This window comes from Monodon monoceros, unplaced genomic scaffold (assembly GCF_005190385.1).
Source record: "Monodon monoceros isolate NGI ecotype Baffin Bay Population unplaced genomic scaffold, NGI_Narwhal_1 Super_Scaffold_22, whole genome shotgun sequence".
Lineage (NCBI taxonomy): Eukaryota > Metazoa > Chordata > Mammalia > Artiodactyla > Monodontidae > Monodon > Monodon monoceros.
Window position 1 is genome coordinate 125,963,607 of NW_021703779.1, and position 26,652 is coordinate 125,990,258.

At 37.2% G+C, this 26,652-nt stretch overlaps 1 protein-coding gene across 2 annotated transcripts in view; it reads right to left on the reverse strand.

Moving 5' to 3' along the window:
- GABRA3 (gamma-aminobutyric acid type A receptor alpha3 subunit) overlaps window positions 1-26,652 on the reverse strand; it is a 153,961-nt gene that overhangs the window by 77,153 nt on the left and 50,156 nt on the right. For both annotated transcript variants that reach the window (XM_029240645.1, XM_029240646.1), the window contains exon 3: window positions 9,390-9,457. In XM_029240645.1, coding sequence (XP_029096478.1) covers window positions 9,390-9,457 — 68 coding nt within the window. The remainder of the gene's footprint in view (window positions 1-9,389; window positions 9,458-26,652) is intronic.

Sequence of the window (26,652 nt, forward strand, 5' to 3'; positions counted from 1 at the left end):
TATGCAGTGGCATCTCTAATAAGAGCAAACTCCTTACCTTATCTCTTCTACTAAATGATCCCATATGAACATCAAAGGCCAATATAACAATTACCATAAAACTAAAATCTTAAATTTTAAAACACATTCATTTGATTCTCTAACAATATGTCTAATGAGTTAATATCTTATTATCTTCAATAAATAAGGAACTCTTACAGATAAGATAAAAACAAACACACAAATAGAAAAATGGGTAAATGACATGAACAGAAAATTCATGAAATGGATAAAAATTGCTAATAAACATGAAGAACATTTTCAAAATTGCTGTTCATCTAAACATAAATTAAAGTTACAATAAATGTTCCAGGTTTTGGTAACAGCAGACTAAATCATTTGGATATACCTTCCTATAGCTATTAATTATAAAGTTTGAACTAAAAATTATGGACATATAGCTAGATATATATACAGACTATTTGAAACCAATGGGGAATGATTGAAAGCAGACAAAAACTTGAAGAAAGTTTAGTCTTGAAAGATGGCAGCACATGTGCTCAAGGCACTGCATACCCTGATGAAGGGCTGAAGCCTGTAGGAAGGGAGCCTTTCCCTAATTGGTCCACAGAGGAGCCACATTTATGTAATTTGTCTAGAGGGGATACATTTCCTTATCTGCAAAAAGGCACTATATATGCTAACAGCTTGGCAGCTAGATAATAAATAGGTAGGATAATGATTTATAGTACAAAAACCTGAGAATGTTGAGACTAGAGGAACTTTCACTTTTAGGCAATCTCTTGAATTCACTTTAGCTCCTAAAGAGTCTCAGCCCCACCCATCTGAAACCCATCTGAAACCTTGGGATATTGGAGCTTTTGGAAAAAGCCAACCAGAGATTTGATGACAGCCCTAGGTTTCCTTCAGGAGAGGGTAGGAGTGTAGAGAAGAGGGGGAAGAACTGACATGTTTCATGTCTAAACTTTAGCACATTTGAGGGCAGGGACTGCGTCTTATTCACTACTGTATCCTTAGTACCATGCCCTCAAAAAATCTGTGTGGAAGGGATGTATTCAAATCCATTTTATTCTTTCATCTTGCTGTGTTTTCAATAAAAGAGAGATGGTTTTAAAAAAAAAGGAAAAAAGATGGCAGCAGCAACAGGTTAAAATTGTGTTTGTGGCTTTTCTTTTCTAAAGGTCCTCTCCCAAACCTAGAATTTCTGTGGCAGATACCACAGCCTTAATGGCTCAAAGTGGCCAATAATATGGAAATTTAGGAGTGGGAGTCCTGGAAGCAAGAGAGTCACAGAGGGGATAGGACCCCAAATCTGAGTATATACTTTGCCCCAAAACCTGGCTGACCACTACATACATAGTGAAAACTCTGAGGCTATGGAAAAAAATGCAGGCAGAAACAATAGGGGAGTCTTCCACTAAATGACAGATGACAAAACTGTGGTGGGTGATGTTTGTGAGTTAGGCAGAAATCAGAAAAATTATTGGCTTAATACCTCAGAAGACAGAGCTCAAAGCTGGCCAAAGAGCTGAAAATGCAGGGGGAAGCCTTGGAGAAAAACAAAACCACTGAGAGGGAAGTCCCAAAATCTGAGTAGAAACTCTGCTTTGACTGACGACTAAACTACACAAGGTATGGGGGACACATCTAGGTGGTCAGGTAAAACAAAGAAGCAGCCAGAAGCTACTTAAAATCCTTTGGCTTAAAATTCCTTAATAGTTTCCAGTTATACCTGGAATAAATTCTAATACCTTTCTCTTACTTAGAAAGTACTTCATAAACTGACCCTTGTCTTCTTCTCTAAGCTCTTCTCCAACCACCTGTAGCTCTACAAATTAGCCAGTCTGGCTTTTCTTCTCCTCCAGCACACCAAGAATACCCCTGCCTAAGGATTAGGAGATTATATAATTTATTGTCTAAACTGGAACACTTTTGAGAGAGGAGGCTTTATCAATAGTTATATATCAGGACAACATGTGTAAGCCAGGACTATGCCAGGTTTAAAGCTGGAATTAGACTCCCACATAAAAGCAAGACCCTGAAGGGCTCCAACCTCAGGAGAAGGGTGAATTACATAAAAGAAACTAGATAAAACCAGTCCACAACATGAAAATTCAGAAAGGAAACTTGTCTATCCAAGCATGAATTCTGAAATGGACAGGGGTTTAGGGGAAGCATTTCTACTGAGATTTAGCAACTTCAAGCCTAATCTTATATGAGATCAACATTTAAATGTACACTTGGTTTGGGGCTTAAAAGCTAAGAAATTAACAGAAAAATAGGTCTCAGGATGGGGATACCTCTGTATTGACTTACAAAAGCAAACACTCTAAAGAGACATGGCCATAAATAAATGCTTGCTGAAAAGAAGTTCACAATCCACAACAACGAAACACCTAAGGAAATGGTAATAAGCAAGAGTCAGCTGGTACAACATGCAGCTGAATCATATCCCTTCCAAGAACCTCACATAACAGAATAATCAAATAGATATTATAAAGGAACTATAATTAAAATGATAAAAGTATCAAAGGAGATTGAGAACATGAGAATAGATCCAAACATTATGGGGTAAAAGCAAGAAAAAACAGATTTTAAAAAGGTCTATTTGAATTAGATATTCTGTGAAAGAAAAATAGTCACTGAAAATAAAAACTCAATGGATATGTTACACAGAAGATTAGATATTATTAAAGAGAGATTAGTGAACTGGAAAATACATGTGAAGAAAACTTGTTCAGTGTATATTTCTAACAAAGTTCTAAAGTGCGAGAATAGAGAAAATGGGGGGAAAATAATAAAGTACTAATGGATGACAGTTTCTCAGAATTGTTGAAATATAAGCATCCTTAGCTTCAAGAACCTTAATCACTTGCAAGCTCAGTATAAAAAAATATATCCAAGCCAACCATAGTGGATTTGAAAAATACCAAAGAGGAGATCTTAAAAACAACAAAATAGAAAAGACATATTATCTACAAAGAAACAGCAGTTTGATAGCAGACTTCTTGAAAAAAACAATAGAAGCCAAAAGAATTCTATAGCCAACTAGATTATCATTTGAGAGTGGTTTCAAAATAAAGATGAGTTTAGATAAATAAGATAATATTTTCCCATGGCTGGGTCACACGTACAGTATTCAGGCCTCATTCAGAAGTCTCCATATCAGTTAAGCATTCTTTGACCATCCTATCATAAATAGTAATCCCTCTTCCCCTTACCATGCGTTATTTTTCTTCATGCATTATTTTGTCAGATAGCTCTGACAAAATGTATTTTTATTTGCTTACTCTTCCTTTCATTCCACTAGCCTGGATGCTGCATGAGAGCAGAGATTTTCTTCAGTTCACTGCTATATTCCTAGCACCTAAAATCCTACCTGACCAATAGTAGCTGGTTTATAAATATTTTTGAATTAAAAATGATTGAATGAATCCTCAGGAAAGGAACTACTAAAAGAAGTTTTTCATATAGTTGAAAATGAAACCAGCAGGAAGATTCAAGAAGGAATGGTGAGCACAAGTGTTGACAAACTTATGGGTAAACTAAACAAATAATGGCTCTCTACAAACGATGTTAAGGACTATAAAAACAAAGTGGAATAAATAACTACAGTAAGCCAAATGGAAGGAGGGAGTAGGGATACATGGATTAATATATTCTTGTACTATTTATGAGGAGAGTGGAGATATTAAATTTAACGTCAAGTATATATATCAACATTTAAGGTAACCATTAAGAATATACTAGAAATAAAATGCAAAACTTACAAAAGAGTAGAGAAAAAACCAAGAGGAATATAGAAAATGCTTCAATCCCATAGAAGGCAAGAAAAAATAAAGCATATAAAAACATGGGGGAAAAGGATATATAAAATCAGATAGTAGAAAAAAACAATATAATCTAATGATAAATAAACAATGTAGCTGTATGTTATGTGTATATAAGAGTCACACCTTAAGGGCACATGAAAACACAAGTTGAAAATGAAGCGATGGAAACATATGTATGGATAAATCCTAATCAAAATAAAGTCATAGAACTATAAAATACAGACAGCAGAGACTATAAGACTAACACTTTTGTTCAGGATGAAATATTACACTAAAAAATGGAGTATATCAAGTGAAAAAAATTCTTAATTTTTATGTATGGATAACATGGACTCAAAATATGTAAGGCAAAAATTGAATTACAAGGAGAAAATGACAAACCCATAGATTCTCAGTAAATGAAAGACCAATCGAACCAATAATTTGTATGATAAAATAAATGAAGAATCCTTTTGACAAGCATAAAGTAAGGAATACACATAGACTTAACACTTAGTAAACAAACAGTATTTTTTTTACCAAAAATAGATGATCATATGTTAAGCCATAAAGCAAATCTCAAGAAACACAAAAAGATTTCATATCCTATAGACCATCTTGTTTCAATATGAGGCATTAAATTAGAAATTAATAATAAAGTTTTACATTTGAAAATTAGAAAACCCGCTAAAATTTTTTTAAGAAAACAAAGAAGAAACCATAAAGGATATTAGAAAATACTTAGAACTGAACAACAGTGAAAATGTTTATAAATGAAATCTTGTATTCAACTCCTCAAGTGCTGCTTAGAAGGAAATTGATAGCCATAAAGAAGTCTTAAAGATGGTCTTTAAAAAAGGGAAAACCATAAGCTAATCTGCCTCAAGAAACAAGGAACACAGAATTTCCCAAGAAAAGTAAAGAGAAAAATGATCTACACAAAAGGAAAAATCAGTGAAACAAAAAACAACAACAAAATAATACAGATGATGCACAAAATCCAAAACGGGTGGCTTTGACACACAAACAATATAGAAAACTGACAATAAGTTTAATCAAGAAAATGCAGGAAAATTTGGGGCAAGGGGTAGAAATATAGATTAAATAAAATTGGGCAAAGCAAGTTGATAATTTTTGAAGCTGGGTGATGGATACATGAGGTTCCATTAAACCATTTTCTCTACTTTGGGGGTTGTGTGTGTGTGTGTGTGTGTGTGTGTGTGTGTGTGTGTGTGTGTGTATCATATATATAATCACTGCCAGCCTGTAGATAATAGATTGTAGGGAACTGAGAGTAGAGAGAAGGAAATCAGGGGCTTATTACAGTTTGATATGCCAGAGACAATGGTGGCCTGAGCCAGAATAGTAGCAGTTCAGGTGATAAGTGGTTTAATATGAGAACACCTATGAACATAGATACAAGAACCATGAATAACAGATTTTTTTTTAATTTTTGAATTTCATTTTATTTATTTTTTTATTAGTCATCAATTTTATACACATCAGTGTATACATGTCAATCCCAATCACCCATTCATCACACCCCCACCCCCACCCCCCACAGCTTTTCCCCCTTGGTGTCCATACATTTGTTCTCTACATCTGTGTCTCAATTTCTGCCATGCAAACCGGTTCATCTGTACCATTTTTCTAGGTTCCACATATATGTGTTAATATACAATATTTGTTTTTCTCTTTCTGACTTACTTCACACTGTATGACAGTCTCTAGATCCATCCATGTCTCAACAAATGACCCAATTTCGTTCTTTTTATGGCTGAGTAACATTCCATTGTATATATGTACCACATCTTCTTTATCCATTCATCTGTTGATGGGCATTTAGGTTGCTTCCATGACCTGGCTATTGTAAATAGTGCTGCAATGAACATTGGGGTGCATGTGTCTTTTTGAATTGTGGTTTTCTCTGGGTATACGCCTAGTAGTGGGATTGCTGGATCATATGGTAATTCTATTTTTAGTTTTTTAAGGAGCCTCCATACTGTTCTCCATAGTGGCTGTATCAATTTACATTCCCACCAACAATGCAAGAGGGTTCCCTTTTCCCCACACCCTCTCCAGCATTTGTTGTTTGTAGATTTTCTGACGATGCCCATTCCAACTGGTGTGAGGTGATACCTCATTGTAGTTTTGATTTGCATTTCTCTAATAATTAGTGATGTTGAGCAGCATTCCATGTGCTTCTTGGCCATCTGTATGTCTTCTTAGGAGAAATGTCTATTTAGGTCTTCTGCCTATTTTTGGATTGGGCTGTTTGTTTCTTTAATATTGAGCTGCAGGAGCTGTTTATATATTTTGGAGATTAATCCTTTGTCAGTTGCTTCATTTGCAAATATTTTCCCCCATTCTGAGGGTTGTCTTTTCATCTTATTTATGGTTTCCTTTGCTGTGCAAAAACTTTTAAGTTTCATTAGGTCCTATTTGTTTATTTTTGTTTTTATTTCCATTACTCTAGGAGGTGGATCAAAAAAGGTCTTGCTGTGATTTATGTCAAAGAGTGTTCTTTCTATGTTTTCCTCTAGGAGTTTTAGAGTGTCTGGTCTTACATTTAAGTCTCTAATCCATTTTGAGTTTATTTTCGTGTATGGTGTTAGGGATTGTTCTAATTTCATTTTTTACATGTAGCTGTCCAGTTTTCCCAGCACCACTTATTGAAGAGACTGTCTTTTCTCCATTGTATATCCCTGCCTCCTTTGTCATAGATTAGTTGACCATAGGTGCGTGGGTTTATCTCTGGGCTTTCTATCTTGTTCCATTGATCTATGTTTCTGTTTTTGTGCCAGTACCACACTGTCTTGATTACTGTAGCTTTGTAGTATAGTCTGAAGTCAGGGAGTCTGATTCCTCTAGCTCTGTTTTTTTTCCCTCAAGACTGCTTTGGCTATTCGGGGTCTTTTGTGTCTCCATACAAATTTTAAGGTTTTTTTGTTCTAGTTCCATAAAAAATGCCATTGGTAATATGAAAGGGATTGCATTGAATCTGTAGATTGCTTTGGGTAGTATAGTCATTTTCACAATATTGATTCTTCCAATCCAAGAACATGGTATATCTCTCCATCTGTTGGTATCATCTTTCATCACTGTCTTATAGTTTTCTGCATACAGGTCTTTTGTCTCCCTAGGTAGGTTTATTCTTAGGTATTTTATTCTTTTTGTTGCAGTGGTAAATGGGAGTGTTTCCTTAATTTCTGTTTCAGATTTTTCATCATTAGTGTATAGGAATGCAAGAGATTTCTGTGCATTACTTTTGTATCCTGCAACTTTACCAAATTCATTGATTAAAATCAGAAATTTGTTTCCCAGCCAGAGTGATCATTAACTATTCTTCCTTGTGACACAATGGAAGTTCAGCTAAAAATACCCTGAAATTTATTTGACCAAAGCCTCCCCTATCAGGAAAGAGACATTCTGCTGCTTCTGCTTAATCATGAGGGAGAAGACAAACAAGCAACTGGAAGATGAAACTTCAGAAGAGATAAAACATCTGGATTGTTTGAAATGTCTCCAGAGCCTCTGCACACCCATGTGTGCCTGCTTGGGTGGGAAAAGAGAAGGGAGATGAGCTGGTTTGGGCAGGAGCTATGTGTATGTTTCTGTAGTATCCCTGAATTTGGGTATCTGTTTGCACATGTGTGTCTATGGAGTGCCTGGGATGGTGTGTAGGCTGTTTTGTTTTATTCTGTATATACTTTCTTATTTTGTCTGAATATATTTATGGGTGTTCATTCATAAGGGAGAGTGAATGAGTATGTGTGGGTGTGTGGGTGTGTGTGTGTCCAAAGAGTAGCTTCAGTTGCTTTCTTATGAAAATCTTAATCAATCACTAATTCCCAGCAATACAAAGAGAGCTTCACCTCCCTGGTGAGTTTGGTTATCCCCAGTGGACTATGAGCTCTCTGAATATAGGATTCCCTAGAGCCCCTTAATGCAGAGTTGGGCCTCTGAGGAGTACTTGTTGAATGAGCAAATGTCAACAGTTTTAATTCATGCCTGGATCTGAAGCTGTGGGCATTAATGGTCAACAGGTTGAGAGGGGGCAATCTAGACATACAGGCTTTCCTGTTGCCACTAAGAGAGACTCACATCCTCCATCCGTCTTACATCAAACATGTCCCTCACTGAGCTCTCCCTATGTGTCAAGTACTCTATGAAGTGCCAGGGAAGCCATGGAGTACTTGGTACTTGCCTTTAAGGAGTTCACAGGGAATTTACTATATCTCTGTATCCCTTTCTTTATTCCACACTTAAAAGACAAAGTTCAGGACTCTACCTTCCCCCTGCCTGGCATCACAACCACTCATGACTTCCTCTCCTGAGAATTAGCTTGTTTCTCCAACTGACTCCTACACCTTGCCTGATTGAAATAAGAGCCATGTAAAATCAACATACCTAAACCAACTCTCAGCCTCCAGTCTGCTCCCCCTTGTAGTTCATGCTGTACAGACTGCCAGACCAATCATTCTAAAACAACACATGTATATTTTTACTGCCCTAGTCTAACCCACTCAATGGCTCTGTATTACCTATAAGGAAAAACTCTATCATGACAGTACACAACTGCTTGTAGTTACCCAACAGATCTAAATAAGCTTTTTCCCCTGCTAAGTAGTAGTCCCACTGAAGATAAAGAAAAAAATCTATGCAGTGAGCATGGATATTTCATATTTTTGAACATAGTTTTTCTGATTTTAAGATTTTAAACACAAAGTCACTCATTCAACAAACGTTTTTGGAGCATCTAATCACTGTCTGACATACTGAGCAGATAATAGCTTCTTTGTGTCCCTTCATGATAATTTTTCAAATGACGATATTTGGTATCTGAAGTAGATATTGATCAGATGCTCCATTAGGACAGGGTCTCCTGCCTCAACTCTCCACTGCATGCCTTGCTTTGGCAGAAAGGGAGAATGGTAGGAGAAGGGGAAGTCCTTGTAGATGTCTCATGAGTCATCCCCTTGCTAGTTCTGCTGTGCACTACCCTATTCCTTGAATCTGTTCTGATGCTCTCTTCATCCTCACATCTGTAGAAGGACCCGTTTCTAGTAGGTTTGACTCTTCCTCCAAACACTTTACATCACCATGGTCCATCCACTTCCCCGTTGAATAGGGCTTGTTTGCAAGGAATGGACTTCTACCTTTTCTGGGGGGGATGGACTTCTTGAATGACACTACCAGTTGCTAGACTGAGAGTCCCCACCATGTGCACTCCTCACATGACCTATATGTGCTGATATGTGTGTGGTACTGAAATGTGAAGTGTGAGGTCAGACAAAGTTTAATTGAGGATAGGGAGAAAAGCTGAATTTTGAAAGAGATGTTATAGAAGAGAAAGGTACTCCTGGTTGGGGATATATGCTTGATATGTGAATAGGTGGGAAGAGCAGGGCAAAAGATGGATTTAGCTAAATGTAGGATGATGAGGGTAGGGCATTCATGAGACAAGACTTCTCCTTAGAATATAGCTCCAAGGCCCTGCCATAGGAAAACCTCAATTTATTTTCTTTGATCTGTTGCATCATCTTTCACTTTTACCTTTGCAGAAACTATACTTACCATGTCAGTGTCTGACACAGGGCCAAAACTGGTCACGTAGATGTCAGTCTTAACTTCAGTCACTGCATCTGGTTGAAAGAAAGTAGAAAAGCAGAGTGTTATGAAAGACTGTTACCTTAGCTCAGAGAGAGTCCAGGGCAGTACTCCAAATGATAGCAAACTTGTTACTTCTAATAAAGGATACTTGGTACAATCATAGGAAAACCCCTTAAAAAACTCTCACTTGTACTATTTCTTCACAGAGAATATGCTAGGCACAGGAACAAAATCCATCCCTTTAGGTAACATTGAGAATGGCGGCAGAACCTCCTAACTCCAAAGCTTAGCGAGAGCCCTTCGAGATCTCTAACATTCACACCTGCTGGGCTCTCACACTGGGATTATCCCTACCTGTGGTAGGTTACAAATGTTCCAAGAGCCAACCCTTTTCCACTTTCAGGAATGTAGGATGATTGTACTCCTAAAGTACGGAAGGGATGTGTGACTGGTTTTGGTTGTAGGAGGAAGTAATATGTGTCCCTCCCTGGCTGCAACAATTAATGTCCAACGCAAGACCCTACCTGCCATGGTCACCATGGAAACATATGTTAATATGGAGCTACTATAAGATTGAAACAGCCTGGAATGATGACCCAACACTTGGAGGACAACGGCACTGGAGAGTTGCCTGGATCCACAATAGACTTTGCATCAATGAGAAGTACTTTTGCTGGGTTAAGTGACTGAGATTTGGAGATGATTGATATCACCTGATACACTCTCTTTGCATTTTTTTTCTATTGCAACTGTGTATTTACTCATCTGCCTTGCCACATAACCCAAGAGCTCCTGAAGGGCAGTGTCCCTGTTTTGTTATCTCTGTATCCTCAGTACATAGAAAAGGAGCCTGTTATTGAGATGGTGCTCACTGAACATTTTCGGTATTAATGGATGAATCTCATCACATATATATTTGCCAAGTTGGAAAATGATACTCAGAGAAGTGAAGTTATAGCACTGCTAAGTTTCTCTTTTCCTCCTTCTGTCATCCCTGTTTATCCCATTGCGGCTCAGACTAGCTCACCCACTCAAGCATACCTCAGAGTACAGGGTAGCCTACCTCAGCTTAGCAAAGTCAATTACAGCCTACCAAACACCTCATCATTACACTAAATTCAAACAAGATCCACTCCATCCCAGCATACCTGACCCCAGTAGAGCACACCAGTAACACAGCTAATACCAATAAAGCCCACATAGGACTTGATATATGTATACTATAATGAGGCTGGTTACTGCAGTCTATGGCAGTATTTTTTTAATTTTTAAATTTTATATTTCCTTTTTAATTGAAGTATAGTTGATTTAAAACATTATATTAGTTTTAAGGGTACAATACTGTGATTTGACATTTTTATAGATTATGCTCCATTTAAAGTTATTGTAAAATATTGGTTATATTCCCTGTGCTATACATTACACTATTTCTTTTTTCCCATGGAGAGGTAATGGACATACATACTCCATTCATAGCATATTCACTATATTCATCCAGTCCTGGGTCCTAGCCCAGATGTACTTTATGTCTTATTGACTTCACATTTTCCAGAGCCATCTCTTAGGCTCTTAATACACTATTCCCCTACACAGGCACAAAGTATACTTAAGGCTACTGTACACATCCACAAACATTCCATTTTCAAAAGAGACTATGAGTATCATTTAATAATAATCGACACTGTAGTCAATTCACCAAAACACACAATCTATCTACTTCCAAGCTTAATCAGCAAATAACATGTCTCTGAAGCTAGAGTTGTGTTTTAAATATTTGGGCTCTCATCTAGAGCACAGTCTTCCCTCAGAGATATTTCTGTGCTTCAAGGACAAGAGACAACACTTCAGAATGAAGAACATGCCCCCTAAACACTTGTCTCTTAAGATACACTACCAGATTCATTGGCTGGGGAAACATTGCCATACCCCAAAGTACATAAAACAAAATTAATTAATTAATGGGAGAGACCACAATTACATTTGAATCCAACATTCCAGGCAGGACATAGTTAGACACAGAACAACTTTCTAAACCAATTTAACTGTAAAACTGTAAGATAGCAATGCAGATTCAAAACAGGGGGCCCAGGGACTTCCCTGGCAGTCCAGTGGTTACGACTCTGTTCTTCCACTGCAGGGGATGTGGGTTCGATCTCTGGTTGGATAACTAAGATCCCACATGCCACTTGGCACAGCCAAAACAAAAACAAAAACAAAACAGGGGACCCAGACTATAGGAGAAAAAGAAGAGAGATAGTGGTGATAAAGTCAGAAGACTGCTCTAGCTCTAAGAGGAGAATGGAGTCACTGTAGGTAGAAAAGGAAGAGTCTTTGACTGGGATGGGAAGGCTTGCGTTCTGGATCTCTGTCCGACTTGCTGAATGCCTTAAGACTTTTCTTCTTTTGGCTTTTCTCTTGTACAATGAGGGTTTGGTATCAAACAAATTTGAATTTTCTCTCTGCTCTAACTAGGAACTCTGAACGCAGGGCCAAGCAAAAAGCATCTGACTAAAGGTGCCCAATGGTAGCAAAAGGCAAGTTTTCTCTGCTGCCTGAGGAAGGTAGGAGGTTTGTATGATCAGGCCACCCAATGTGGCTGTTCTCTTGCTCTCTGTACATCCCCTGCTCCACGAGTCCCTGCTTCACCTACACCCACTCACATGACTGTCCTTCCCTCAATCATAGGGCCTAATCAGTAAATGCCTATGTACTTGTCTCTGGCCCCAGCTAATGATCTAATCTTTAGATCAGAACTATCTCCACTATGATGATTTATCAAAGGGGCAGTGAGGGGTGAACCCCTCTACTGGTTTCCCTGGCAACCAATAAGCACCGACCTAAAGTCAATACTCCTGTAACTGGTAACCTCCCTCCCCATCCCACCTGGGAGTGAAGACTGCCACCAAGTCCTGCCCACCTCTGCTGCACATGGTGGGGTGTCACTCCAGGACCTTGGTTCAGACAAGGAAGATTCCCCTTATCCATGAAACCATTGATGTCTCTGTCGCTGACTCCAGGCTCTTTCTTTGGTCTCAAGGCTGGGAAAGTACAGGGCTTGCAGGTCTGGAGGGTGCAACCCAACAAGGTTTAATGCAAATAAGGTATTCCTCCTCTCTCTCAACTGTTCACTGTCATTTAAAAGACACCCATTGGGACTTCCCTGGGGATCCAGTGGTTAAGATCTCACCTTCCAATGCAGGGGGTGTGGGTTCGTTCCCTGGTTGGGGAGCTAAGATCCCACATGCCTTGCAGCCAAAAAACCCAAAACATAAAACAGAAGCAATATTGTAACAAATTCAATAAAGACTTTAAGAAAATGGTCCACATCAAAAAAAAATTTTTAACATCTTTATTGGAGTATAACTGCTTTACAATTGTGTATTAGTTTCTGCTGTATAACAAAGTAAATCAGCTATACATAAACATATATCCCCATATCTCCTCTCTCTTGCATCTCCCTCCCACCCTCCCTATCCCACCCCTCTAGGTGGACACAAAGCACCAAGCTCATCTCCCTGTGTTATGTGGCTGCTTCCCACTAGCTATCTCTTTACATTTGGTAGTGTATATTGACATTCCCCCAGTGTTGCACACAGGGACCACAAAGCCCCAGTGACTAAATCCCATTTTTTGACTAGGAAATCCAGCTGCCTTGGAGCAGGGTATGTGACAACACACAGAAGTACCCTGCAGAAGTAATGTACAGTGATTGAAAGCATGACTAACTGAGTTTGAATTTAGGTTCTGCCATTTACACTTTGTGCGCCTTTTGTCACTTAACTTCTCTATGCCTGTTTCTTCATCTGGAAAATTGGAATAATGATAGCACATACCTCAGAATTGCTCTGAGGATTTAAGGAGACAGTATTGAGACCAATAGTTAGAATAAATCCAGTATTCAATATATGTTACCTGCTGCTGCTGCTTAATACTATTCCAGAGGCAAGACCATATGAGACACCCATAAGGCCAAGTGGACAGAACTCACCCAGAAGTCTAAGGTCCTCAGTCCCAGACAAAGAAGAGAGTATCCACCCACCACTCTAGCTCCTCTGTGTGAAGGAATGATTAGAAGTTTGCTATTTCATTTAATTAAATGAAAAGACCAGTGAATTAGACTAAAAACTGGTGAGGGCTACAGTTCATAGTCTAGCCCTTGTTCACAGCCTTCTCATTTTTCAAATGTGAAAAATGATTTAATTTGGAAATGAGGTTTTTTTTCTTTTTTCTTTTTTTAACAAATATTTTCCAATGCTCCTTGGTTCTTTTTTATTTACTTTGGAGATCCAATTTCCTTCCAATATTACCTTCTGAAACCAAAGGTGAATAGAATTATCTTTTCCTTTTGCAAATTTACTGTGGTATTGGAAGCTAAACACACATGCCCTTAGCCCTCAGTGGGAATCCCATTGGTGGGGAACTTATCAACCAGTTCCTAATGTCATTCCAGCTTGCTTTTGATCTGAAAGAGTAAAGATACACCAATCAGCAAGTGACCGCTGTGTTTATATTGACTATGTTGCTCATACAAACTGTATTTTCTAGTTTGAATTAAAATAGATCCCCAAGAAGCTATGAATTTTCTCCTCTGAGCAGAAACCAGAGTAGTTTCCCCAACTCTAGCTTCTCCACTCCAGCACACACATAAACATTGGTCTTAGTAGTGCCCTTTGGATCCACACAACAAAATCTGCTTCTTGTTCTTTTGAGAGTTAAAGACGTTCAGAGATTGAAGGAAAGTGATCATGGTACACCTAAGTCTTCTCTTCTTGTTCCTTTCCAGATTAAATATCCTGACTTCCTTTGTGTCTCCCCTCTTTTGACATGTTTTTAAGCAACCTCACTATCCCACATTCACTTTCCTCTGGATTGGGTCTGATTTTTTTACTGGCACTCTGAAATATGTTTTGTGATGAAACTTTGTCACAGTGCTATTAGACAGGATCATAAGATGAATGATATGAACAAAAGCCAACCATACCCCTTTATCTCATTACAGGCTGTGACGGACTCTTCAATCCTTCCCAATAACAGTCTTCCTGACAATAGTGAGGTTTTAAGGATTGGGACTTTGACTAAAAGAACAAAGTCCTGACTTTTATGTTTTCCTACTTCCATATCACTGGGAATTTTAGAGAATAAGTGTTTGTTATTGTGTACACTTTTCATCTTGAAGAGAGACTAAGCTACTAGAAATGAGCTCCCATGTGACTCGCTGGGTCTGCTAGCAACATGGATTCAGGGAGTGGGCTACAATGACTTATGGAGAGCCTCTCGGAGATCTGAGAGCTGGAGTGCTCTGTTCTGTTAATGGCCTTTTCATTTGTCTTTTACAAACCTTGGGGACTGAGATACTGTAAGTACTCAGTGACACACACACACCATAGCATTAATCACAGATAAGCTCTTCAGAGGAATCACAGACAAATGGCTTAAGGAAGCAGATATGACAAAACTCTGCATTAGAGGTCCTAAGTTCTAATCTAAGCTCTGCAATTGACTCATACCCCTTTTTGCAGGCTGTCTGGGCAAAGCTCATAACTTTTGACATTTGGTAGGCTAGAGGTCTAGCACTGTGTTTATGCTACTTCATCTAGTGTCTGGCACCTGGAATGTACAGCAAATCTTAATAGCTAGCTACATGAAACATATGTTTATAACAAAACACCAGCAAGAAGTTCAGTCTTAATGCACCCCCAAAATTCATCTTTCAGTCCCAAGCCAGTTACAGTTGGTGGGCAGTACACACCATTCAGATCACTCCACTTCATTCACTGGTTCCACAAAAACACTGATTCCTGGGCTATCATCCTCGGCATTTCATCCTCCTCATCATTATCTCATTCTTTAATCTGGCATTTAACATTTAATTTGTAAAGTACCAACACATATTTCAAGTGTCAGTTCAAATGGTCCCATTTGTCTGTCACTCATTCTAGATGTTTCCCTCCTCCAACTTTTCCTTTTCCCTTTCCTGTACACTTATTATTTGTTACCTAACTCAATACTTACCCAGCGTGTAGTGGAAAAAGCATTGAACCTGATTTCAGAAGATCTTAGTACAGGTCAAGTAGTGATACTGACAAGCTACTATGATCGTGAATGAGACTTTTATCTCCTTGAGCCTAGGTTTCCTTAATTAGAATATGAAGTTTCGGCACAGAGATCCCTAAAATCCATTTCAAAAACTATGCTCTGTTTCTTTGGTCTTGTGGTTTCTAAGCCCAGAGTAGATCAGAGGCACTAAATTAGAACTGAAGAAGAGATAGGGCAGTGGCAAAAACAAGAAATAAGCACTAATGTAGTAAAGAAAGTGGTAGGAAAAAAGTAATAATATCCAGGCTTTTCTCAGAACAGGTTGCTGTGCTCAGTGCTTCTAGTGGCATTAATATAGGTCTACAGAAGGACCTTCCTAGAATATCTTTGCCCTCAGACCTTTTTAGAGACATCCCTTCCTTGTGATGGGGATCAAAGGCAATAGTAGGATTTGTAGCTCCAGAGAAAATGATGGGCAGATGTGTGGAAAATAGAGGTCACTTCCAAGAGCTAGTAGGATTTCCTTGGGGCAATATTATAACAAGATTAGAGAGGGAATTTGAAGCAGTGCTCAAATAATGACCAAGAAATAAGTTGGAGGCCAACTACACAATGTCTTCTCCACTCTAAAGGCACATCCTTGAGCCAGTACAAGCTGAAAGCCAGGGGAAAAGCAATAGAATCTTTAAAACAGCTGAAATATTCTAAAATGTTACAAGGATGCTCTGGTATTTTTCCAGGGTCTGCTGATTTTTAGCTTAGACATAAAATTAAAAAGTGGAAAAAACTTTGGTATAGGACTCTGGAGACTTGGGTTAATCCTGGTCCTACCTCAAGTTAACTATACCTTAATTTCTTTATCTGTAAAAAAGGGAATCCATTTTGTTATGATTCCAACATTAAAAATATTGGCCATAATAGATTAGAAGAGACTACCAGAGGCACATACACTGTCATTCTTAAGAAATGTTTGGAACTTCCAGATAAGATGGCACAAGTAATAAACACACTATAATGAGAGATAAAATATAAATGATATAATAAAAAAGATATAATTGTTCCAAATAAAAGATCAAAATATCATGGAACAGACACAAATCAAAGGTGTAAGTAATACTGAAGCCAGAGATCTGGGTCTGAAAATAAGAAGTAAAGTAAAAGAAACTAAAATATTTCTCTGTACAAAAGAGGAGGATGGAAGCAGGCTGAGTACTCGTTGGTCAGAGCTGGGGCTCTCCTTGTAGAGAGGCTAGAAAAAGTGAAGATGAACTGATGCCCAGGGTATGACTCTGTTTGAGGCAGCAGGCATGGGCTATGGGGGGTGGGTGGGGATGACATGATCTACAAAGACATAGTCTTGGGATTAGAAATTGATCTAAGTGGCTTGTTGGACCAGGAATGGATCAGCAATATCACAATGGAGAAGAAACTTCAAAAATACTGTTATAAGCCCAGTTTGGAACAGGGATCAGAGTAGAAGCAAACTAAAAAACCACAGGACAGTAAGAAAAAGAGGGTGAAAAACTAAACTTAAAATAAAACTAAACTGGTTTCTGGCATGGTGGAATAAGTGCATTACAGCCTTTCTCTCCCAATGATTATAAATAAAAATCTCTGGACGAAATATAAAAGCAACTACCCAAGGACTCTGCAAAGTAAAAAAGAACAGGTAGATTATAGAGGGGCATCAAGACTTGGAGAAGCAACCCACAGGGAAATATGTTTCCTGTTTTTCTTTTTTCTTCTTCTTTTCTCTTGCAGTTCTGCCTTAAAGGCAAAGCTGCATAGTGGGACAGTGGCACAAACAGCTAAAACTCTGATTTTAAAAATCTGTCTTGCCAGAAAATTAGGGGAAAAGACCACTGTACACCAGAGAGTGTGGGGAATCCCAGAGTATAGAGGGTTAAAGAAGAGGATCCACTAATTCTTTATATGAACCCTCACAAATCATAGGTTTACCCTTAAGCACATGCCTAGGACAGACTCAAGGCAGCATGCCAAAGGTTTTGAGAAGTACACTATGATTTAAACCACCACCTAAATTTCACACTAATCCTGAATAGCACAAGTATAGGACAGACTCAAAACCACATAGCAAAGATTTTGATAATTGAACTATGAATTAATATGTAAACCACGGACCAAGCCTTAGGGCTATCCCCTCAGTGATACGTGTGTGACATAAACCAAATGCATCATAGCAAAGGCTTTGAAAACTGAAAGAGATGGGCATCACCACCCAGAGAAAGCAAGGCAGACCTTGCTTTTTAACCAAGTTGATTGTCTGCTAAAACAAACAAGAAAAAAAAATTCAACATTCTCCAAAGCATTATAACAGGACTAAGACTCCACATAATAGTCAAAATGTCCAGAATACAATTCAGTATTATTTTACTTAGAAAGAACCAGAAAAATGTTACCAATTCTCAAGGGAAAAGACAATCAACAACTGTCAACTGTAACATGATTCAAATGATGAAAATTTCAGTCAAAGATTTTTAAATGGTTATTATAACTAAGCTCCATGAGGTAAATGAAAATACATTTAAAATAAACAGAAAAATGAAGTTTTCACAGAAAAATTAGGAAATATAAAAATAACCAATTTGAAAATTTAGCAATAAAAAATGCAATTACCAAAATAAAAAATTCACTGGATGGTCTCAATAGCAGAATGGAGATGACAAAGGAAAGAGTCAGTGAAATTGGTGATTGACAGAAATTATCCAATGTGAAGAATAGCAACAAAAATGTCTGAAAAAATATCAACAGAAACTCAGGGCTATGCTGAATGATATGATAATGTCCAACACATAGAGCATTGGAATTCCAGAAAGAGAGGGGAAAGAAATTAGTAAAGAAAAAATGTATTTGAAGAAATAGTGCTCAGAAACTTTCCAAGTTTGGTAGAACACATAAGTTTACAGAATCAAGCCATTCTACAGACCCTAAACAGAAAAGAAAAAAAAAGAAGAAATGATTGCCTAGACATATAATAATCAAACTGCTAAATACCAAAGATGAAGGAAAATCTTGAAAGAAGGTATTGGAAAATCACACAGTCTATGAAGGGGAGCAACTACTTGAAAGACTGAAGCTATATCATCAATTCACAGACAATAGTGAAACAGAATCTTTAATATGCTTAAAGAAAACAACTGTTAACCTCAGAACTCTATACCCAATAAAAATATGCTTCAGCAACTTAAGTGTCCATCGACAGATGAATGGATAAAGAAGATGTGGCACATATATACAATGGAATATTACAGCCATAAAAAATGAAATTGAGTTATTTGTAGTGAGGTGGATGGAACTGGGGTCTGTCATACAGAGTGAAGTCAGTCAGAAAGAGAAAAACAAATACCGTATGCTAACACATATATATGGAATCTAAAATAAAATGGTTCTGATGAACCTAGGGGCAGGACAGGAATACAGACACAGACATAGAGAATGGACTTGAGGACACAGTGGGGGAGGGGAAGCTGGGACGAAGTGAGAGAGTAGCATTGACATATATACACTACCAAATGTAAAATAGCTAGCTAGTAGGAAGCAGCTGCAGAGCACAGGGAGATCAGCTCAGTGCTTTGTGACCACTTAGAGGGATGGGACAGGGAGGGTGGGAGGGAGGCTAAAGAGGGAGGGGATATGGGGATGTATGTATACATATAGCTGATTCACCTTGTTATACAGCAAAATCTAACAGAACATTGTAAAGCAACTATACGCCAATAAAGATGTAAAAAAAAAAAAAGCTTCAGGAGACATTCTGAGATTTAAAAAGACAAGGGAATTTGTTACCAGCAGAGTTATTCTATAAGAAATTCTACAGAAGTTCTTCAGGCTTAAGGGAAATAATGCTGGGGGGAAATTAGATTGTCAGGAATAAAGGAAGAACAACAGATATGGAAATTTTGGATATATGTTTAAAAAATTGTTCTTTCTTAAGTTCTTTAAAATAGTTATGACTGCTGAAATAAAAAATTCAAACATTGTCTCATGTGGGTTTTAATGAATGTTGATATAATAGTTAAGACACCCATAACATAAAGGTACTTTGGATGGGCAATGGACTGATATTGTTACAAGACTACTTTCTACACTTTACTGGAAGTGGAACAATATTAACTCTAAGAAGACTGTGAAACCTTAGCTGTGAAAATGGTAATCCCTATAGCAACCAATGAATCTCATAAAGAAATATTTCTAAAAAGGCAATAGATAAAATAAAGATGTTCAAATATTTCAAAAATATTCAGTAAAAGGAAAATAGATTAACATAAAAACAGAGGGGACAAACAAAACAAATAATAAAATGATGAATCTAAACATAACCATGTCAATAAATATATTAATTGTAGGTGGTCTAAACATACAAAGCCAGAGATTGTCAGATTGGAAAAAAAAGAGCCAAACATATTCTGTGTATACGACGTCCACTTTAAATATAAAGATATAAATATATTAAAAGAATGGAAAACATATATAATGTAAACACTAATCAAAAGAGAGATGTAGTGGCTATATTAAAATCGAGGAACTATACTGTAGAACAAGGAAAATTACCAAAGATGAAGAGGGATTTACATAATTAAATCACAAGTAAGATATTACAAGGCTAAATGTGATATCCAACAATGGAACTTCAAAATATATGACACAGAAACTGATGGAATTCACATAGGAAATTTAAAACTCCAAAATTATTGTTGGATACTTCAACATTCCTCTTTCAACAATTGATAGAATGTGTACAGACAAAATTAGTAAATGTATGGAAGACCTGAACAATATTATCAACCAGTGTCACCTAATTGACATTTATAGAACACTCTACCCCCAACAGAAGAATATCTGATTTTTTCAAGTACATTGGGACATTCACCAAGATAGCCCATAAAACAAACCTTAACAAATTTAAAAGAACTAAAGTCATCTAAACTATGATCAGTAACCATAAAAGAATAAAAATAGTAATTAATACAGAAAAATATCTTTCCTAATATTTGGACATTAAAGAACACTCTTCTAAATAACCCATGGATCAAGAAAGAAGTCATAAGTGATGTTTCAAAATATAGTGAACTCAATAAAAATAAAAATATAACACATCAAAGCTGTGGGATGCTCATAAAGAAATACATAGAGGGAAATGTATAGCATTAAATATCTACTTTAGGAAAAAAGAAGACTCAAAAAGTCCATAATCTAAGCTTCCATCTCAATAACTAGAAATATAAAAAAAGAAACACATTTAAAAGAAAGTAGAATTAAAAATAGAAAAACGATAGAGGAAATCAGTGAAATTAAAAACTGGTTCCTTGAAAAAAATTGACAAACCTCTAGTCAGACTGACCAAACAACAAAAAGACAAAATCTATGAATATCAGGAAAAATAGAAGAGTAATGTCACCAAAAGTGGCAGAGTAAGGAAATCTAGGGCTCTCTCTCTCCATAAAAACAACTAATAAGCTTGGAAAAACTGTCAGAATCAACTTTTACAGAACTCTAGAATCTAGTCAAAAACTTATATCCACCAGGGGAATATGTGATGAAAAAAAAAGGTACTTCACCCACCTGTATCCCACAACCCCCAGAGCGGCAGCAGCCATAAAGATGTCAGCCCACACTCCTGTTACAGGTTCCCATTGCCAGAAAGAGCAATATAAATCTTATTCTGAATGGCAGGTTAAAACCCTTGACCCCTTTTTGAAAGAGGGATGCAATGGCTTGACTTTGTTTCACTCAAATGGGATCATTCCTAGTGTTGGGGCTGCTTCCTGAGAGGCATTGTCAAAAGCATTTAAAGACAAAAATATTGACAGCAGCAGCCTGGGGCTAGGGATAACAGCTGGGACAAGCAATAGACAGACTGAAAAGCCTGAGAAGAAAAAGTTTAGAAAAGGAGATACTTGGGTGAATAAGGATTTTTAAAAACTTCCAACATATACCAAGGGATTGATAAGTCAACGCACATGCCCAGGGCTTGACATATGCTCAGAAAAGGCTTGAGAAGAACCTAAACTTTCACATCTGGCTGAATTTCAGATCTCACTATAAAGGGGAAGTGGAAGCTAAGGCAGAGTCAATTCTTCCTAAACAATTCTACAGATTAAACACAGTCCTAAATAAAATCTAAGGGTTTTTTGGTAGAAATTCATGGATTCTGAAATTTGTATGGAAAGGCAAAAGAGCTAAATAAAATAGCCAAAACAAAATTTTTAATGCATTCTTAATTTGGAGAACTCTATTATAGGATTTCAATGTTTCAAGATTTACTATAAAAGTACATCGATCAAAACAGTAAAAGAATATTTGAGTTTTCTAAGGAAACTCCATACAGTTCTCCATAGCGGCTGTACCAATTTACATTCCCACCAACAGTGTAAGAGGGCTCCCTTTTCTCCACACCCTCTCCAGCATTTATTGTTTGTAGAATTTTTGATGATGGCCATTCTGACTGGTATGAGGTGATACCTTATCGTAGTTTTGATTTCCATTTCTCTAATGATTAGTGATGCTGAGCATCCTTTCATGTGTTTGTTGGCAATCTGTATATCTTCTTTGGAGAAATGTCTGTTTAGGTCTTCTGCCCATTTTTGGATTGGATTGTTTTTTTGATATTGAGCTGCATGAGCTGCTTATAGATTTAGGAGATTAATCCTTTGTCAGTTGCTTCATTTGCAAATATTTATACATCAATCAATGGAACAGAATGGAGAGTTAAAAAATATGCCCAGACATATATGGTCAATTGATTTTCAACTGTGGTGATAATGCAGTGTAGAAAATATAGCCTTTTCAAAAAATTGTGCTGGAACAATTAGATAGACATATGCTAAAACATGCTACTCCAACCCTTACTTCACACCTTATACAAAAATTAACTCAGAATAGATCATAGACCTAATGTAAAACCTAAGACTAAAATTTCTAGAAGAAAACATAGGAGAAAATGTCCGTGACTTTGGGTCAAGCAAAATCGTTTTTAGATATGACATAAAAGTCACAAACTATACAAGAACAAATTGTTGAGTTAGATTCATCAAAATTTAAAACTTCTCTTTTTCAAAGACACTGTTAAAAGAATAAAAGCACAAGCCAAAGACTGGAAGAAATATTTTCATTTCAAACTTCTAACAAAGGACTTGCATAAAGAATATATAAAGAACTTTCAAAATTCACTAATAAGTGATAAAACAAGCCAAAAATTTTTCTTGCAAAGGATCTAAACAGATATTTCACCGAAGAAAATAGACTGGTGGCAAATCAGCACATGAAGATATGCAATCAGGAAATGCAGCTTATAACCACAATATGATATCATTAGTAGCCTATCAGAAGAGCTATGAGGGGATTTTTCCAGTTGCTAGAAGTATTCTGTATCTGGGTTGTATTGCTAGTTACATGATAGTACACCACAGAGTGAATTATACTGTATGTAAGTTGCGTATTAATTTTTAAAAATATAAAATTTGACCCAAATTATACAAACTGAAAAAAAGCATAAAGACTCCCATTTAAAATGAGTCTATATTGCTTCCATGTCCTGGCTATTGTAAATAGAGCTGCAATGAACATTGTGGTACATGACTCTTCTTGAATTATGGTTTTCTCAGGGTATATGCCCAATAGTGGGATTGCTCAGTTGTGTGGTAGTTCTATTTTTAGTTTTTTAAGGAACCTCCATACTGTTCTCCATAGTGGCTGTATTAATTTACATTCCCACCAACAGTGCAACAGGGTTTCCTTTTCTCCACACCCTCTCCAGCATTTATTCTTTGTAGATTTTTTGGTGATGGCCATTCTGACCAGTGTGAGATGATATCTCATTGTAGTTTTGATTTGCATTTCTCTAATGATTAATGATGTTGAGCATCCTTTCATGTGTTTGTTGGCAATCTGTATTTCTTCTTTGGAGAAATGTCTGTTTAGGTCTTCTGCCCTTTTTTAGATTGGGTTGTTTGTTTTTTTGATATTGAGCTGCATGAGCTGCTTGTAAATTTTGGAGATTAAACCTTTGTCAGCTGCTTCACTTGCAAATATTTTCTCCCATTCTGAGGGTTGTTCTTTTGTCTTGTTTATGGTTTCCTTTGCTGTGCAAAAGCTTTTAAGTTTCATTAGGTCCCATTTGTTTATTTTTGCTTTTATTTCCATTTCTCTAGGAGGTGGGTCAGAAAGGATCTTGCTGTGATGTATGTCATAGAGTGTTGTGCCTATGTTTTCCTCTAAGAGTTTGATAGTGTCTGGCCTTACATTTAGGTTTTTAATCCATTTTGAGTTTATTTTTGTGTATGGTGTTAGGGAGTGCTCTGATTTCATTCTTGTACATGTAGCTGTCCTAAGTGTCCATCAACAGATGAATGGATAAAGAAGATGTGGCACATATATACAATGGAATATTACTCAGCATAAAAAGAAATGAAATTGAGTTATTTGTAGTGAGGTGGATGGACCTAGAGTCTGTCATACAGAGTGAAGTAAGTCAGAAAGAGAAAAACAAATACCGTATGCTAACACATATATATGGAATCTAAAAAACAAACAAAAAAATGTTCATGAAGAACCTAGGGACAAAATGGGAATAAAGACGCAGACCTACTAGAGAATGGACTTGAGGATATGGGGAGGGGGAAGGGTAGGCTGTGACAAAGTGAGAGAGTGGCATGGACATATATACACTACCAAATGTAAAATTGATAGCTAGTGGGAAGCAGCCTCAGAGCACAGGGAGATCAGCTCTGTGCTTTGTGACCACCTAGAGGGTGGGATAGGGAGGGTGGGAGGGAGGGAGATGCAAGAGTGAAGAGATATGGGGATATATGTATAGGTATAACTGATTCACTTTGTTATAAAGCAGAAACTAACATACCATTGTAAAGCAATTATACTCCAATAAAGATGTTAAAAAATAAATGAAATGAAATGAAATGAAATGAGTCTATACATCAAAACTAATGAAACAGAACAGTACACCCAGAAACTGTCCTATGGATACATGAAGTCTTGATGTATGGCAGGACAGGTATTATATATCAGTGAGAAAAACATGTACTATTGAAAGATGTGCCAGACTACAGGTTACCCATATATAAAAAGTACATTGCTACCTCATACCACATATAAATATTAATTTCAAGTGTACTAACCTAAATAGGAAACGTAATTCATGAAAGAAGGAATCTGAATAACCAATGAATGTAAGATATCCAACATCACTAGATAATGAGCGAAATGCAAATTAAAAAGAGGTACCATTCACAGCTATCAGCCCAGCAAAAATGTAAGATCATGAGAGTACCGAGTACTGGTTAAGAACTGAAACAAAGAGAACTCTCATACACTGCCAGGAGGAAGTGAAAATTGGTAAAACCATTTTGGAGAGCAATTTGGAAATATTTGTTGAAGTTGAGATGTGTATATCTTATAACCCATTCCACTTATAGATCTATATTCAAAAGAAATCCTTATACGTGTGCACAAAGAGACATGTGCAAGCATGTCCATTTGGTGTTTGAAATGTGGTTCTATTTAGACTTAATGGTATTGTAATAGGCATCTTTCAGTGAATAAAATTCTTTATTTCCCTCAGAAATCTCCAATAGGGACTCCTTTGCAATCACTGTAGATTAATGTGTTACAAGTGAGATGTAGTCTCATTCCCTTTGTTGTGGAATAAATTAATGTGTTGGTCCTGGCTAAGCTGAGCAGAACCCAGTCTTTCTACCTGGAATCAGACTTCTTCACTTTGCAACTCAAATGAGCAGTTTTTCCTCCCATGTCTTTGTTACAGTTTTCCTATCTTTTTGACCCCACTAAGAAGAATTTTATCTTCCAGACACACTGTCTGCCAAGCCGTCCTTCTTTAATCTTAGTGTTAAACCAGAAAACTCTCATATTTTTCATCTTACATCAGTATTAGCCAGAACCTGCTCTTTTTTATTTTCTTATAAGGGGCTATCCTCTAAGTTGACATCCAGCTTTGAAATAGTTATGGCTTGTTTCAGTACCCTTTGTTAGAAAACATACTGTCTCCCACCAAACCCTGACATTCACAGATTGGCAAACTGGGGCCGTGAGGGTGTGCTGTTCATTTTTACCCTGCTTCACTATTTCTCTCAAACATAGCAGTGATGAGAAACAAAGAACCTTGTACTTGGAACCAATGGCCCTGAGATTGGGCCCTGGCTCTACTGTTTATTGACTAATAAACTACCTTAATCATTTTAGTCTTAGGTTCCACCACTGAGAAATAGAGATATCAATATCTCCCCTCACAGTTCCATTGTGAGAATTAAATTAGATAACAGATGCTAGATGTGAAAAAAGTACTTGGAAATTGTAAAGGGGCACTCATAGTATAGGATCTTGAGTATGGAGTTTTGAGTCAGGTAAAATCAATGATAGACTCAGAGATACCAACAAGCTTCATTGACTAAACCTTGTCCCTGTTCCCCACCTGATCTAAGGCTACCTCCCTAGTAGATATTGCTGATAGCCATCCCCATTAAAGGATGAGGGAATGACCAAATAAAACAATAATAATGTTGGGAGGCTGCTATTATTTGTCATTTGATGTCTGCATTTATTCTTGGTCCTGGCCTTTTATGGCTGCAGGTACCAGAAGACCTATACCACTCTAATTCACTTTGGGTTTCTGCTGCCAAAGTTCCCATGCTAGGTCAGCTCTGCCTATTATCCTACTGCAAAGGATTCTAGACCAATATACCATTAAAAAGAGGTGTTAAGAGATTTGGAAGCAGAGAACCTGCTTCCTGACTTTCCTTACCTCTCACTTCCCCATTCTCATCATAAATAAGACTGAGCAGTAGATTTGGCCCAGGGTTCAATATCCTTCCACCTCCATGGTGAGTGGTTCCATGCTGAATATGCAGGTGACTATACTTCTGCTAACACTTCTGGGACCTCATCTCCTGTAGAAACTCCAAAGTGAACTGTCCTTGACCAACTTTGATCTCAATGCACTTGTCCTCTTATGCATAAGCGGAAAAGTGATGATTGGAAGGCAGTTTTCCCAATAGATCTTCACCAAGAGGAGTATGCTAATAAGAATCTGTGTAACACCCCAGCTGTTTTCTAACCTTGATAGACTCCATATTTTTTAAAAAATGCCTCTTGATACAATAGTATATTTGAACAGCTTCCTGTTTGTCATTTAAAACTC